General features: G+C 38.5%; 1 protein-coding gene and 1 long non-coding RNA gene across 3 annotated transcripts in view; both read right to left on the reverse strand.

The window, feature by feature from the left end:
* The window catches only part of LOC309692265, a 105,838-nt gene extending 95,414 nt beyond the window's left edge, over positions 1-10,424 (reverse strand). The window contains exons 1-3 of one of the 2 annotated variants that reach the window (XR_014272269.1): positions 10,111-10,424; positions 9,824-9,910; positions 9,074-9,125 (exon numbers count right to left, since the gene is read on the reverse strand). This is a non-coding gene — a long non-coding RNA (uncharacterized lncRNA). Of the gene's footprint in view, positions 1-8,517; positions 9,126-9,823; positions 9,911-10,110 lie in introns of those variants that run through there. The other variant, XR_014272270.1, reaches the window with a different exon arrangement.
* Positions 10,425-10,674: 250 nt separating this feature from the next.
* Positions 10,675-16,838, reverse strand: part of ptprb (protein tyrosine phosphatase receptor type b) — a 39,455-nt gene continuing 33,291 nt past the window's right edge. Inside the window, exons 34-40 of the mRNA XM_082510704.1 lie at positions 16,135-16,211; positions 15,917-16,051; positions 15,623-15,745; positions 14,950-15,113; positions 14,646-14,781; positions 12,938-13,058; positions 10,675-12,742 (exon numbers count right to left, since the gene is read on the reverse strand). Coding sequence (XP_082366830.1) covers positions 12,720-12,742; positions 12,938-13,058; positions 14,646-14,781; positions 14,950-15,113; positions 15,623-15,745; positions 15,917-16,051; positions 16,135-16,211 — 779 coding nt within the window. The 3' untranslated portion in view covers positions 10,675-12,719. The remainder of the gene's footprint in view (positions 12,743-12,937; positions 13,059-14,645; positions 14,782-14,949; positions 15,114-15,622; positions 15,746-15,916; positions 16,052-16,134; positions 16,212-16,838) is intronic.

Raw genomic sequence — 16,838 nt, forward strand, 5'->3', positions numbered from 1 at the left:
GTGTCCGCTCCGACCGGCTTTAAAGGGTTAACAGATGAAATAAAGAAAGTGTTTAAGTTACTGGCAATAGATAGAGGCTCTCTAACAATAGAGTTATTTACATAAAGTTCAATTGTATTTTTGTTTTTGTTTGAATGACAGCCAAGTAATTTATTTAGGTGTTGCCAGATAATTTTATCATTACCTTTGGCTCTTTCAATTATATTTATAAAAAAATTTGTTGTGGCCTTTCTCAAACTTCTTGTTACTTTGTTCCGCATTGAAGTAAATCTCTGTCTATCCAGAGTTAGTCCTGTTTTCAGGAACTGTTTTAGTAATTGATCTCTTGTTTTCATTAGATTCTTGTACTCTTTGTTCAACCAAGGCAGATTAGATGTTGTCTTTATTTTTTGTCGACCTCTAAAGGAGTATGTTGATATAACACCTTGACAATGCCAGTGAAGTGACTGCTACAGAATTGTGGATCATCACTACACAATAAAGGCTCCCAGTTAACTGATGCTAATGCTTCTGCTACATTTTGTCGCTGACTTCTTGGTATAAATTCATAAAAGGATCTCCTATTAGATGAACTATAAAAATGATTCTTAAGCTGTGATTTTACAAGTTTTCTAGAAAATAATATATGGTAAATGGCCTGTATTTGTATAGTGCTTTTACTAGTCCCCCCTAGGGACCCCAAAGCACTTTACACACCTGGTCATCCACCCATTCACACACTGGTGGAGGCAAGCTACGGTTGTAGCCACAGCTGCCCTGGGGCAGACTGACAGAAGCAAGGCTGCCATATCGCACCATCGGCCCTTCTGGCCAACAGGTAGGTAAGTGAAGTGTCTTGCCCAAGGACACAACGACCGAGACTGTCCGAGTCCGGGCTCAAACCGGCAACCTTCCGATTACAAGGCGAACTCCCAACTCTTGAGCCACGATCGCCCACAATATAAAATTGTGGTCTGAAATACCAGTGATAAAATTATAAGATTTAATAATTCGCTTGGGCTTATTGGGTTCTAGAGAGTTTCGTTATTCTTGTGGGTTGTTCAATGTGTTGAGTATAGTTTAAAGTCTCCATTAAATCCTTGAGTGTTTTTCTGTCCTTTTCACAGTCCCAGGTGACATTAAAATCTCCCATTACAATTATTTCATTAGACTTATTATTTATAGTATGATATTTAAGTAATATCTGTAGTTGTTCATAAAAAATATTCTTTGCGGAAGGAGAGCGATATAATCAGATCAACGTAAATGACATTTCTGGGGAAAGAGTGATTTTAACAGAAATATGTTCTATTTCAACATCTATTGGTGAACTAAGTAAGCAGCAATCCAGGTGTTTTTTTTACATACACAAGTATTCGTCCTCCTCTTGTTCCAATTCTATCCCTTCTGAATACTGTGTACTCTGGAAAGACAACCGCAGACTCAGGAGAAGAACTTGTGAGCCAAGATTCAGAGATACCCAAAATAGAAATATTGGAATTGCTTAGAATATGTTCCAGTTGCTCATGCTTTGGTCACATACTGCAAATGTTAATGTGTCCACATAGAAGCCCCTTTGGTTTATTTTTAGTGTCCCAGATTACTTTAGCCTGATTAAATGTCTTGCAGATCTTTGTTCCTCTGTAACTTTTAATAGCAGGATTTCTTGTCCTTTTGTTGACAATGCTATGAGCGTTTAATGATGAGAAACCCTTTACCGGAGACTGTAGTTGAGGTACAGCAGGTGGGGGCACAGGCAGCCGAGGTGGAGGTCCAAACAGCAGAAGCGGAGGCCCGGAAAACAGGGGCGTAAACACTATTAGTTGCAGTTGTAGCCTTACTAACTGAGACGGTGGTTGGAGCACAGTTAGTTGAGGTGGAAAGCAATGCAGAGATAGCTGTGCCCATAGGCTAACTAGGCTAATTAGTTGTAGCCAGTCCAAATCACTGATGTTTGAAATAGGTCCAGGATTTAGTTCTATATCACCAGCCAAAAGTAGCATCAGAACAAGTTTCAGAATCTCCAGGGACAATTGTGGTGTATTTAATTGTTCATGTTTACCTGTGGGTGGTCTAGCATGACCAAAATCCAAGAATGTTGTGAACAAAAGATGTTGACTCCATTTGGCTGGGAAAATGGTATAGTTATCCATCTTTCTTGGACATGTCGAACTCCACAGAAGATAAAAATGTATAAAAACAAAAAGACAAGTTGATGTCAAGATTCAGGGGTTTTTAGATTGTTTTTTTAGGTGTTTTTTTTTTTTTTTGCAAAAGCACAGGACCTGCCAAGCTGTGTGTCTGCACCCATTCCAGCTTCTCAGATGTGATTACTATCAAATATGAACTCAAGTTTGGAACAAAACTAAACATTTTAATTCTCCACATAATGAATGAGAACTTTTTCTCATTGTTGACAAAAATAAATATAATTGATTTCAGTCTTAGAAAGTGTGCTGTTGCTTTTTCTCCAATAAACTGCCAGCGTGTCCCAGCACTGTCACAGCACTGTCACAGCACTTTTTGGATTACTTTTGATGAGTAATGATGAAGGAAAATGTTCTGTTCTGCTTATGTTGGACCTTTTGAAACAGTTGACCACCACATTCTCCTTGAAAGGCAGATGTGTGTGGAGGCCTTTTTTGGTTCGGTGCCAGTACAGCGGGGGGAAGTGATGGGTTGGTGTATCTCCAACTGCCTTAGAGTGGTTCTCCTCATATTTACATCATCAATGTTTTTCTGTGGAGGTCTCTTATTTCAGACCATCCTCTACCTCCCTCAAGGTTAAGTTTCGGTGCCTTTAATGTTTTTATCTTCTTCCCCTCCAACATATAATGAGCCCCTTCAAGGATATTTTCTATCACTGTTATGCTGATGCCATTCAGTTATACATTTATTTCAAGCCCAGAGATTTATCTGCGCTCCAGCTTGTGAATGATTGCTTAGATTCAATCAAACGTTGGATAGCTGTTAACTTCCTACAACTTAATGAGGGGAAAACTGAAGTCCTTGTATGCGCTCCTGACAGATTTTTTCCTCAGATAATGAAAGCCCTTGGTCCTCTTTCGGTTTATGTTAAATCCTCTATCAGGAATTTAGGTGTCACTTTTGACTGGACTCTCACATTGGACGGTCATGTCAAATCTCTGGTTCGGCCTTGCTTTTATCATTTAAGAAATGTTGTTAAGTTAAGCCCTATTGTGTCTCACTCTGAACATTTATATCTGCACACTTGGACTACTGCAACTCATTGTTTATGTGTCTAAGCAAAGGCTCCCTGGAACGTCTGCAAGTTGTGCAAAATGCTGCAGCTAGGCTTCTGACCAAATCCTCTAAATATTCACATGCTATTCACATTGCTATTTCAGTTATACTGGCTTTGAATTCAGAGTCCATTTTAAAATCCTAGTTTTGAATTTTAGAGCTTTGCATGGACTGGCGCCAGCTTACATCTCTGATCTTCTACAGCCTTATGTCCCTAGCAGGTGAACTCATCTGATTAGGGCCTGCTTGCTATACAGCACACTAAGATGAGAACTAAGGTTGATAGAGTTTTTGCCACTGTGGCCCCTAGACTGTAGAAGTCTATCCCTCTGCACCTCAGTAGTCACTTCTAAAAAACATCTCAAAACTCACCTTTTTAGTATTTCTTTTGGTTAATTTTTGCCTGCTTATGTTGTTTGTTTTATGTTTTAGAACTTGTTATTCTATGTGCAGCACTTTGTGATTCTCTGTCTAGAAAGGTGCTATATAAATAAAAATTTTACTTACTTACTTACTTTGAGGTTAGCAGACTCATCAGTGCGGGCGTGCAGCCACTGAGGGCTCGGCTGGATTAAAAAGCTGCAGACGCTCGGCCCTCTGTGGCCATTTAACTCCTCTGCTGTTCAGGCAGAAACACAACTCTTCCCGAGGTGCCTTCTTTTCAGCTCGTCAATGTAAGGAGCACTCTGATCAGCAGAATGAGAACCTAATTGAGACCAGTCCATCACTTCCCCCCGCTCTACTGGCACCGAACCAAAAAAGGCCTCCACACACATCTTTTAATACAAACTGATGATCAGAAGCTTAAAAACACTTTCCCTCCACTCTTCTGCAGAAATGTTAAATTCAGTGATGCTCTGAGAAAGCAGACGTTTCTCCACAAAGATTTAAGTAAACCATAATCCTGTGCTGCTGCTCACCCTTTGTTACACATGATGACGTTTTCTGTCTGGTAATACTAGGCCTCAAATTCTTGTTTTAAAAGAAACATTTCAGGGTTTTGACAAGTTAATGAATTAGAATAGAATAGAATAGAATAGCCTTTATTGTCATTGTACAGAGTACAACGAAATTGGAGTGCCCCTCCCTTGGTGCAAGTTTCAATAATAAATATAAATGTAAAATATAAAAAGTACAAAAAAAAAACAATCGTAAGTACTCAAACAATAGTATGTACAATATATACAGGATAGCAGCATTAATATAATGACAGTATGAATAGCAGCATAATATAATGACAGTGACGGTATGGAATAGGTTCAATTGTTTTTGTGCTTATTTACTACGGTGATAGCTCTGGGAAAGAAGCTATCCCTGAATCTGTTTGTCCTGGTTTTATGTGACCTGTACCGTCGGCCTGACGGTAATAGTTCAAACAGTTGGTTGCTGGGGTGAGAGTGGTCCTTGATGATATTGCCAGCTCTGCTGAGGTACCGAGAGTTTGCAGTGACCTCCAGGCTGGGCAGAGAGCAGCCAGTGATCTTCTGGGCTGTGTTGATGACCCTCTGCAGTACTTTCCTGTCTGCAGCTGAGCACCCTGCATACCATGTTGTTATGCCGTACGTTAGGATGCTCTCTATGGTGGCTCTGTAAAATGTCACCAGCAGCCTCTCCTCCAGGTTGTTCCTCCTGAGCACTCTCAGATTAGAAAATAACATGCAGAAATTGTGTTTAGTTTTCATTGATCCAAAAGACACTCATATATTAATCAGCACATTAAACAGTCTTAATCCAGGTAATCGGTGTGTCTGTGTGGAGTATCATGTTTGTTTTGAGGTTTATGTTAGCTGAATTTGGACATTAACTTTCCTGCCAGGTCACAGAGGGGAGGCTGAGCTGGATGTTGGTCCTGGGGGAATGGGGTTCAGCTTGGCCCCTCTGACAGGACCTTCTCAGCTCTCCTTTAAGCATGCCATAGCTGCTCTATCTGGGTTACCCAGTTCTGTTCGGGCCTCAGCATGCCCTAGATCAATATGGAAATCAGAGGTTTTAAATGAGCCTTACAGATGCAGATTGGAGCAGTACACAAGAAAGTTTTCTTATGTGTGACTGTGCTTCAAGTTCATGTTCAGTTCTTGTTTTTGTATAAAGTTTTCAGGTTTTCTGACGATCCAGATTCTAACATTGTATAACGTCTTTAACTGATGTGAAACTTTGGACAGTGATACTCAGTCTTAGAGGATGATTCAGTCTCAACTACTCTGAGTCAAGTACAGGGTGGGCCATTTATATGGATACACCGTAATAAATGTGAACGGTTGGTGATATTAAAGTCCTGTTTGTGGCACATTAGTATATGTGAGGGGGCAAACTCCTCAAGATGGGTGGTGACCATGGTGGCCATTTAGAAGTTGGCCATCTTGGATACAACTTTTGTTTTTTCAATAGGAAGAGGGCCATGTGACACATCAAACTTATTGGTAATGTCACAAGAAAAACAATGGTGTGCTTGGTTTCAACGTAACTTTATTCTTTCATGAGTTATTTACAAGTTTCTCTTTGTTCACAGCCATTGACATGTCGAAGAGGTTAACACGTTAACACGTGAAACCAAGCACACTATTGTTTTTCTTGTGACATTACCAATAAGTGTGATGTGTCACATGGCCCTCTTCCTATTGAAAAAACAAAAGTCTTTTTCATTGTAGCTGAAGTCCGGGACAAACTGTGTTCCTTTTCACCACAATACGAAACGCGTAATATTTTCTCTGAATACGAGACAATTCCGTTTTTTGCGGGACGCTTGGCAACTCTAATAATTAACCTTTTGAACAAAATAAAGTTCAACATCAGTAACATCATAGCACCACCCAGCTGTATAGAAACTCCGTCATGCTAGCTAGCACGCAGTACGAAAAAGTTAGCATAACGAAAATAAACTTGGTTCATATCTGACCCAGATGGACTGCAGGTTATAACTTCTTACCTGAAGTTCAGTTCACCTGACACTCTCAGACCAGCGGCCGCTTCGGGTCTCTCCTCTTGCCTCCCTTTTCCTTCATCCACCTGCTGGCTTCCACCACTTGCTAATGTTATTGAATCTGTGGAAGCTCCGCGATAGCCACCACACGAAGTAACGAATAACGAGCCTATCTAAATCCCAGTAACGAGTAACGCGTTCCCGGTTTTGGCATAATAACTAGTTACCGTGCTCGTTACCACAATAATAACGTAGTTACTGTAATGCGTTACTTAATATCGCGTTAGTCCCAACACTGGTAACCAGTGTGTTAAGTGGATGTGTTGTACAGGGAGATGGCCACAGACAGGAAAGGTTTCCTGTGTCGTTCAGTGGTGCTTTTCGGTAATCTCAGTCTCTCACTGAACGTGCTCCTGTGACTGACCAGCATGTCATGGAGTGGGTGGGAGGTGTTATCCAACATTGTCTTTATCTTGGACAGCATCCGCCTGTCCGACACCACCTTGAGGTAATTACAGTAATTACAGGAAGGAAAAGCAGGACAACAAAACAATCTACAAACAGGTGAGAATGGTGGCATGCAAAATGACACAGTATGTGTTCCAGCCCTAGAGAAATATCATGATCCTGGCACTTTTGATTTTGTGAGTTATATTTCCGCTTATCCTGTTTCTCCCATATCTCATAAAGTCTAAGTCTGTGCAAGTTGTTCTTATGATTTAGTTATTTCTGGTTTTATTTTGATGGTTTCTTATCTCGTTTGTGTTGTGTTTAGTTTCACTTCCACTATCTTCTTTTCCCTGATTAGTTTCAATTGTGTATCTCACGCATCTCCATTGTGCCCCAGTCACCCTGCTGTGTGTATTTAAGCCTGGGCCCCAGTCAGGCCTTTGTCTGTTTGCTTACATTTATGTTTCTTAGTAATTGTGTTCAGACAATTTTGGATTCCTGCTATTTTTTTTCATTGGTTTTTTCTGGTACCTGTTTTGAACAAATTCTTCTACATCATCAAACAAAAACAAAAACAAAAAAATGGATTATATAGATAGTCCATGGATCCCAAAGATATTGCAAAACGCCAGTAAAAAGAAATATATCCTGTACAGAGAATTTATAAAGTGCAGACCTAAAGAAATGTGAATGATGATTTTAATAAATTCTTTGTAAGTTTCAGATGAGACCTAGCTGATAAAATTACTGCTTTGAGAAAGAGCAGAGGAACAAATAGAAGAAAAATCCTAATTAAATGTTTCTAACAGCACAAGAGGAAAATACAATAATTGATGTTGTAGAGAGATGTCAGGACAAAATCTCAACTAACTGAAATGGTATTGATATGAAAACTGTTAAAAATGTAATTGAATGATTTTAAAAACCTCCAACCTTCATCTGCAATCTGTCATTATAAGGCGGTACAATTCCGAACAAAATGAATAGGCCTGTTTCTCTACACTCACGATTCACCCAAACACTAGTGAAATACTTTATTGATAGACTGGATAAATATTTAAATGAACACAAACTATTAATAGAGAGTTGACATGGATTTATGTCAAACTGATTAATGTTTAATGCATTAATTGAACTAAATGAAGAAATCACAAATTGTATCAGTCAAAGAACGTATGCACATGGAGTCTTTATTGACTTGAAGAAAGCTGTTGACACACTTGCCAATCACATATTAATTGATAAATTGGAAATGTATGGTATTAGATGGGTGGCGTTGGACTGGATGAAAAGTTACATAAACAACAGGCAACAGTTTATGAAGGTGGGAGAACATTAATCAAACTTTTAAACCTTGCTTGTGGAGTTATATGGGGTCTAAACCTCTAGATCATCAGATATATTGCGGTTCATTTTATTTGCAAATGATACAAATAATCTTTATCATGGAGAAAATTCACAGCAGCTTTTAGTAAATTCACATAAGAATTTACTAAAAACAAATTATCACTGAATTTAAGCAAAACTAAAATTCTATCCATCCAACCATATTTTTCCACTTATTCGGGGCCGGGTCGTGGAGGCAGTAGCCCAAGCAGAGAAGCCCAGACCTCCCTCTCCCCAGCCACCTCCTCCAGCCTATGCGGGGGGACACCAAGGCGTTTCCAGGCCAGCCGAGAGATATAATCTCTCCAGCGTGTCCTGGGTCTGCCCTGGGGCCTCCTCCCGGTGGGACATGCCTGGAAAACCTCACCCAGGAGGCGCCCAGGGGGCATCCTTCTCAGATGCCCGAACCACCTCAACAGGCTCCTTTCGATGTGGAGCAGCAGCTGCTCTACTCTGAGCCAGAGGCGGAGCCAGACATTTGAAACACCCGGGGCTTAGCCCAAAGAGTAGTATGCATGTGGGATTTTTTTTTTTTTTTTTTTTTTGGGGGGGGGTGTAGAAATGACTGAAAGATTAATAGGCTCTGTTCAAAAAAGAATGACTTCATATAGGGAAAAATATATATCACATGTGCAGGACACCTTAAACTAGTTTTTTAATTAAGCAGCAAGGCAGAACAAAGTCGGGCCTGTATCAAGACACGAGGACTAAACCCCAATTCAACCAGACCCAGAACTGATCCAGAATTAAAACAGGACTACAACAGTTCAAAATCAGGACTACTGAGGACTTAACCAAGACAGAACCAGAATCAGAACTAGATGATAGCACTAAAAATCATCATAGACCTGCACTACACTTATTTTTTTAATTCTACCAAAGTCCACTATTTAGATTGAGAAAAGTTTATATAATTATTTAGCCTTGTTGTGCAAACAAGCCTGCATAACTTAATAAATACAGAATTTGAAAAATAACAAACCTAAAAAGAAACACTAGGTACGAGATACATGAGGACCTGTGATACGGTGATACTTTTGGTAAACGACCATTTGACTAACATGTGTGTCTCACCTGCTCTTGTTCATCTGTTCTGTCCTCGTTCTCCTCTCTCTCCCTCTTTGTGCTGACAATCATCAAATATACAGTTGAAACCAGATATTTACTCTTCAGATAAAAACACTTTTTTAATTGTAACATCAAATCAGACTAAATGTTTATTTCTTTAGATTGATAAATATAAAAACATATTTGTTAACTTTAAGAGTAAAGAGAGAAACTATCTGTATTTCTTAATTGCAAATGGCACCAAATTGTATTCAAACTTGAGCCACACTTATGGAGCTCCACAGTTCTTTTCCTGGTGTTTTGGTTGACATCTCTTGATTTTCCCATGTCAAAGAAACAGGCTCTGTGTTTTGCCTTATATGCATCCACAGCTGTGCCACCAGTTTACTCACATGGACTCTACTAACCTATCAGAAGCTTCTTCAGCTCAGAATGGAATCGTCTGGAGTTTTCTTATTAATTAACAATAAATTTAGTGTACATGTACTCCTAAATTTGATGAAAGTGATAAAAATAGCTCTGTCTCTCTTTATTCTGAAATTTAACTAATTCAAAATATATTTCAATATTTATCTAAAACAAAAATTTACTCTAAATTGATGTTGTACAGTAAAAATGTTTTATGTTTTCTCCCTAAAGTGTATGTAAATATCTGGTTACAAATGTGAATATCCTGCTGTGTACTGAAATCCCTCTTGTTTTGCATAGAAATATACTGAACAACATACAAAGCATAATATATAAAATAACATTTACCTGAGTTTTTTCTTTGAAAGAACCCTCTAATGTCCATTCTTATGTTTCAGTACATAACTGAAACCGATTTAGTCGGGAGGGTAAGAACTGAGAATATGAAATAAACACACGTAAGCTAAGACTCTAAAAAAAAATAGCATTTGTTCGGCTTTTCATTTTGCCATTTGTTGATTCACTTGAAGAGCAAGTAACGTAATATTGGTCAAGTGATCAGTTTCATATCAATCTTTCGTGATGCACCGTCATATTTACATTATTTGTACGGTACGAATGATTTGCTTTGGTACCTGGTCAAACTTAAGCTCTCCTTAGTATGGCTGGCTCCGTCTCTCCAACAGCTCACTCACGGGCAGCAGCTCCCCCCGCCCCCTCGCTCAGTCGCTTAGTGCCTGAGCTTGGATCATACCAATATCAGGGGGGGATTCACGCACAGTCGTAAATTCCCACAGTGTGCACTATGTGCTTCGAATATTGTGTGTACTTTTTGTTTTATACAGTTGTCAGCCAGGCATCTAACTATGAAAAAATTACACTCCAAAATACCCCGGGCTTCTGACAAAACAACCCGGGCTTAAGCCCCGTAAGCCACCCCCCCGCTCCGCCCCTGCTCTGAGCCCCTCCCGAATGGCCGAACTTCTCACCCTATCTCTAAGGGAGACGCCAGCCACCCTTCGGAGGAATTTCGAAATTCTAATGAAGTTTTTTTTATTTTAAATTTCAAATATCTATATATTTGAAATATCATTATCTTAAAAATGTTAAACATGGAGAATGATTTAAGCAGCATTTGAAAATGTGTGCATAATATTTATGAGCTACTGTAACCTTTCACCCAAAGAAAAAAGGCCACAAACAGTGAGGCAGATATTTTTATTCAGCACTTTATGATCAAGTTTACAACAACAGGACAGCAAATTCTAAAACTCAATTACACATTTTCTTAGGGCCTGGTTATTTAAATCCAAATCACTTTCATGAATCCATCACGATATGACAAACGTAATAAAGTTTACATAAAACAATCCAGCAGGTCGAATGTATCAGAGAAAATCTTTAAAAAAAAGAAAAAGTGCAGACCAGCTTTCATAATAATGAATTTAGCCATAGTATTTTAAATGTAATGTAAATGTAAAATGCCATATCATAATACTATAAAATAAAATATGTTGCATGGGCAGAGGTAATTTAAAATGAAAATCCTCCAGCAAAAAAAATCTCTGCTTTTTCTAGAAACGTATACAATCACAAAAGTCAAATTCTTTCACAATATTTATAATGATGGTTTTATTAAGAAAACATGAGGTTTCTGCATTGTATTCATACTTCAGTCTTTTATGTTTAAAGTTTAAATGGTTTACAAGCATTAATTACATTAAAGAGGAGATCAGTGCGCTCATTTCCAACTCCAGAGCTTTCTTCTCAGGCTAGTAAAGTAGCTTAATGTGATATCGAGTATTTTTACTATTATTTTTTTTTAATCCTCTGAGAAACAGGCTACTGTCACTTTAAGGCCCCTCCCCTCTCTTAAAACTTATCTTATGATTAGCCAGCTTTCAGAAGCCAGTTGAGGGGCGGCACTTGGAGCTTGTGATCTGTACTAAAAGTACTTTTCTTTACAGGGATTACATTTGCATACCTCAGTATTTAAAACTTTGGCCACGTTTAACATGAATGTCTAATGCTGTATTATAAAATATATGACAGAGAATAAAGCCTATTTAAAGTCTGAATACAGCAGGTTATGTTTGCTTGCAGCTACTCAACAGGTATAAAAGAGAAACAGAAGTATTACACAACCAGGCAGTTGTTGACAGACATATATATTCATCATATTGTAAAAAAGAAAAAAAAAAGAGTATTACATCTATATTTACATACAGCAATATGTGTGTTTAGAATTTTTAAATAAACAGCTTATATGGAGCAGTAAGTGAGAACATACTGGAGGGTATAAAAAATAGATGGCTCTTTCCTTCCCTGCTGTCACTCAGTTATTATTTGGATCACAACAACCTGAGATCAACCAGTGCCTACATTAAAGGGACTCCACTATGTTTTTCAATGAGTTTAAATCCATTTTTAACAATTTAATTTTTCAAAGTTTGTTGTTTTTGTTGACAATAAACTATATATTTTTTTAACATTTAGGATTCAGATAGGGCTGAATTTGATCGATCATTTGTGCCTTCTCTCTGTAGGTTTGAGTCAAAGCAGTCCTGTAAATTGAGCTGTTCCAGTATGTTTAGCTGGTGGACTTTGCTGGACTGTCAGGTGGATTTAGAAAAAAAAAAGAAAGAAATCCAATTTGCATGCCAATCTGAGCTCAGATGCAGATTATTTAACAGGTACTCACAGTTCTTAAACAGCTTTACGGAAGATGATTTATTCAAAATTACAGAAATGACTATATAATTATAATAATATGCTGCACAATTATCATTCAATCCTTTTTTTAAATATATAAACGTATGGTTAAAAATAATAAGTGTCAGATGTTTTAATGGTTTTGGATTCTTGTGTTGAATAAAATCAGACTGTAGATTTAGTGGAAAGTCTGTGAGGTGTTATTTGCTAAATTTTAAAAACTTTTCTCAGATTGTGCTGATCACCAGCTGATCACCAGCTCCAGCTACGAAAGTCTTCCCTGCAGCGCCAACAAACCCAGAACCTCCGACTTGTCTTATGCTTTGTTTTTATTTAATCCCAAATCTGCACTTTAATTTCTACTTTTTCTCAATGAATTTGTTGCTGTAAAACCAGTGATTCAGAGTGCAAGACCTACAGCCCTGAAAAAAGGTTTTTACAATCTTGGACTTATTTATTTATATTCCCTGTTTTGTCCGTTTCTTGTGTTGGAATGTTTCCTCGTTTTGATCGCATGAACATCGTCATCTCTTTAGCGTCCAGTGTAAATGAAATCTGAGAAAACAAAGGGACAAAAAAGGGAAAAAATGACTATGATTTATGTGTGCTGCAGACAAATACACAGTTTCTACTGAAATATATAAATGCAGTTTCAGTTCAACTGTCAAACACAGAAATGGGACGGTTCACGTCCACAGGTGGACTGTTTCATTTCTGGGCTCCGATGACAAATGTTAGAAACAGTCTCACCTCTGCAGTACTCAGGGTTGAAATTTTCATAGATGGGGTAGAGAGGGTTCTCCTGTTCGCTGCGATGCTTTCTGGCTCTTAGGACATCCCGAATACACTGATACAGGAAGGCATACTGGCACTGCAATGCAACAAGACTGTTATAATGTTGTAATAAACACCTTCCGGTGCTTTAAGAGCATTCACTGCAGAATTCATTCATGTCCCATGGAAAACACAGACATTAATTTCACTAACCAATAATTTGTCAGTTTCCATCAATAACCTTTTTTATTTCTGACAAAAACACGACGATAACAAAATAAAAACTAATGCAAAAGGACAAAATACTATTGATCCTTTCGTCAGCAAATAAAATTGAATTGACTAAAACACATGATTAAGACTAAATCTAAAACTAAATCAGCTTTGTTTTTTCTTTTTTCTTTCCTTTCCCTCAGGTCATCTGGATCCGTTTTTTTTTTTATCAGTTCCCAGTCAGAACCAGACACGGAGAAGCTGCGTTCAGCTTTTATGCTTCTTATATCTGGAACAAACTCCCAGAAAGCCTCAGATCAGTTGAAACACTCAGTTTATTTAAATCCAGGTTGAAGACTCACCTGTTCTCAACTGCATTTGAATAAAACACCAAATCCACACTTTTAAGCTTAAATTTCAAAACTTAAATTTTAACTGCTGATATCTACTGTTCTGATTTTATCTACTGTTTTGCTTTTTTTTTGTTTTTTTAAATTAATTTTAAATCCATCCATCCATCCATCCATTCGCTTCCGCTTATCCTTTCCAGGGTCGCGGGGGGGCGCTGGAGCCTATCCCAGCTGTCATGGGGCGAGAGGCGGAGTACACCCTGGACAGGTCGCCAGTCTGTCGCAGGGCCAACACACATTTTAAATCATGCTTTTTATTTGTTTTTGTTTTTAATGTCTCTGTAAAGCACTTTGAATCCCCTTGTTGTTGAATTGTGCTATATAAATAAACTTGCCTTGCCTTTATTTGTTTGATCCAGGTTTGATCAAGATTGACAATTTAGTATTATAACGACAGTAATTGGTAGAATTTTCAGACTACCATATTTGATAGCTTCCATTATTAATTTTTTTCTCACGTTTTAATGATGTAGCTCCAGTTTAGTCTAAAATTCTCATTGTAATATTAATAGTTGAACTTGTTTTTTATGTACAATAGTATTTTTTTTTGATTTGCTACAAACTGGTTTGGGTGTGGTAACGTCATCATAAACTGTTTTTTCAAAACCAATTTGCATTCAATATTTACTAAAAAGGAGGATAACATCCTATTTCTAAATCTTTATTGGTAGTTAAATTCTAGATTAGGTCAATATTTCCTGATGTTTCTTGTCTAATAGTTTCAGTTTTAATGATGTATTACCATAAACCATGCAGATTTATCAATAGCCAATAAAATCTGGTTTCTTTTCTTCCAATTATTTGTTTTTTTGCGACTGGTTTATTTCAAAGTCTATTGTTGTTTGCCTTTGCTTCCATGTGGGACTATCCTTAATCATATTCTAATAAGTAAAATTGAAATAATGACTAAAATACCTGCTAAACATAATGAGATGAACTGAAGTGCTACAATCACTGGTCTAAGTGGGAGAAATGTCTGGTGTACAAGTTGAAATCAAATAATCAAACGAATGTCCTAGAATTCAAAGCTAAATACTTAAATATTTGAATGTAGCTCTTACCTCAGTCTGGACCATGTGCTGGCGGTGCAGGCGGAGGTCGAACACGCAGCCGTAAAGGTCGATGGTTCCTTTGGAGTCCAGCTGCTGCAGAACCCGATCCAAAGCAATGAAGGTCCCTGTGCGCCCGACTCCAGCACTAACAAGCAAAAACATCCAGTTATCAAAGATCTTAAACAGAGAATCAAAGAAGGTTCAAGGACTCAATAGTTCACTTTTTTTTTGGGGGGGGGGGGTTTCTAATGGCGGGATTCTGTTAACTCACAGCCAATCAGATTTCTCCCTGAGGACAGCCTCAAGCATCTACCTGCAGTGAACGACAGTGGCTCCGGTGCTGGGCGATCGGTCCACATAGTCCCGGGCTGTCCTGACAAACTGGATCAGGGACTGGGTGCTCTCAGGGACGCCGTGATCAGGCCACACCGTGTAGTGGAAGTGACGCAGTACCCGAGGATAACTGCAGTTGCTCTCCTGTCCAGGTCGATAATGGATTTATTAGGATTGTTATCACCCATAGCAACATTCAAGGTCTGGATTTTGAGGCTTTAGATATAATGTAACATAACGACATAACGTTCGTTTCAACATAACATAGTGGAAATCAACTTTTTCATGGCCACACCAAAAACATGCAGAAATAATCAGAATAATCCTTCTGTAGCCTCTCGATTCACCCTCTCCATGAAACAAGGGTGGTTTCATGGAGGTTAGCTCCTCCCCTTTTAACAGATATTTGTACAGCAGGTGGGTGGACTCTCTGTCACAGAGATAAACATACTGTATAAGGATATCCCCTTAAAACCTCAAATCTCTGCAACTTTACAGACATTGGTTGGCCATGTTTATCACATGAGCTTTATTTGGAGAAGTTATGAAAATGAAAGCTTCACAATAAGTATATCCCTTCTTCATTCTTTAGATATTACTGCTTTTCTACATTTTTACGCTGGAATAAAAAACGAGAGTAAAAAGAAACATACCGAGGTGATCTTGAACTCTCGGATGGTCCACTCAGGCAGGACAGACTCTGACAGCATCTGAATGACCAGATCACCGTAGTACAGAGGCTCTCTGTCTGCAGGCCAGTACTGGTCACACTTCACCTGGAAACACAGCATTCATATAGTTTAATTACTTCTCAGGGTTGAGTTTATCTTCCTTTGCTAACCTGTGAGAAGAATCTGGAGCTCTTTTCAGCTTGCAATCAAAGCTCATAATTTCAGTTTCATAATCGTTCCACTCAAGTGGACATTTTGATCAAGCGGACGCCTCACCCGTCCTTTCTCCACACACTGGGTCACCATGATGATGTTGTAGACGCCGTGCTCCCACACCATCCGCCAGAAATCATCTTTTGTGCCCGGGAGCGGCCCCTGGGTGGCAATGTACTCCCTGCGGTAGTTATTACCCTGCACATGTAGGAAAGAGAGGCGGTATTAGTGTCATTGTCAGTGAGTGCGCTCAGTTTGTGCTTTTTAGCATGTGCTCATACAGGTATGTAGCTGGCGTTGATGTAATCGGAGCAGGGGTCGTCCTCCAGGTACGACAGCTTCACTCGGGTAGAATCATCTAGAAAAATGAAGAAATAAGTCACCAGCGGCTTTCATTATCTTTAACGTGTAGTTTAAACTAACTCTAATGCAATGAGTACTGAACTGGTTTAATAAATGTTGACTGAATTCCTCCCACTACATCCAGCATCCACAGAGCAACGTAACCATAAGGCGTTTTAGCTCCATTTTTGGTCTCCACCTGTTCTTATAAATAATTTCTGGGTTTTTAGCTTCTTAAGGTTTCTCTTTCTTCAAAAGCTGTAACTGTCTGCTGTTTGCTGCTGAGCTGGGCACTTTTAGAGGTTATTTATTAAGTAGTCATTTACCTAAAATCAGTTTGAACACCCAGAACTAAAAGTGTGAAGGCTATAAAAGCACCACAGGGCGACAGCCAGACTCTGACTCTGAAGTATTGCTAAAGTTTTCTTGTTTCTTGTTTTCTGTGTTTCATCATTGTAGAAGTTTCACTAAAATGTCTTTTTTCAAATTTTTTTTATCAGTTAACCTTTATTAAACTGTCAGTATATAGAAAAAAGGCCAATCAGTTTGGTAGTGGTAGTGTGGTAGTCTTGAGAGGAAAAATCAGGGATAAATTAATATTTATTAATATTTATTAAAAATTGTTTGCCAGTTTTTGGATAAC

Source organism: Aulonocara stuartgranti (assembly GCF_965226115.1).
Source record: "Aulonocara stuartgranti genome assembly, chromosome: 17".
Classification (NCBI taxonomy): Eukaryota; Metazoa; Chordata; class Actinopteri; order Cichliformes; family Cichlidae; genus Aulonocara; species Aulonocara stuartgranti.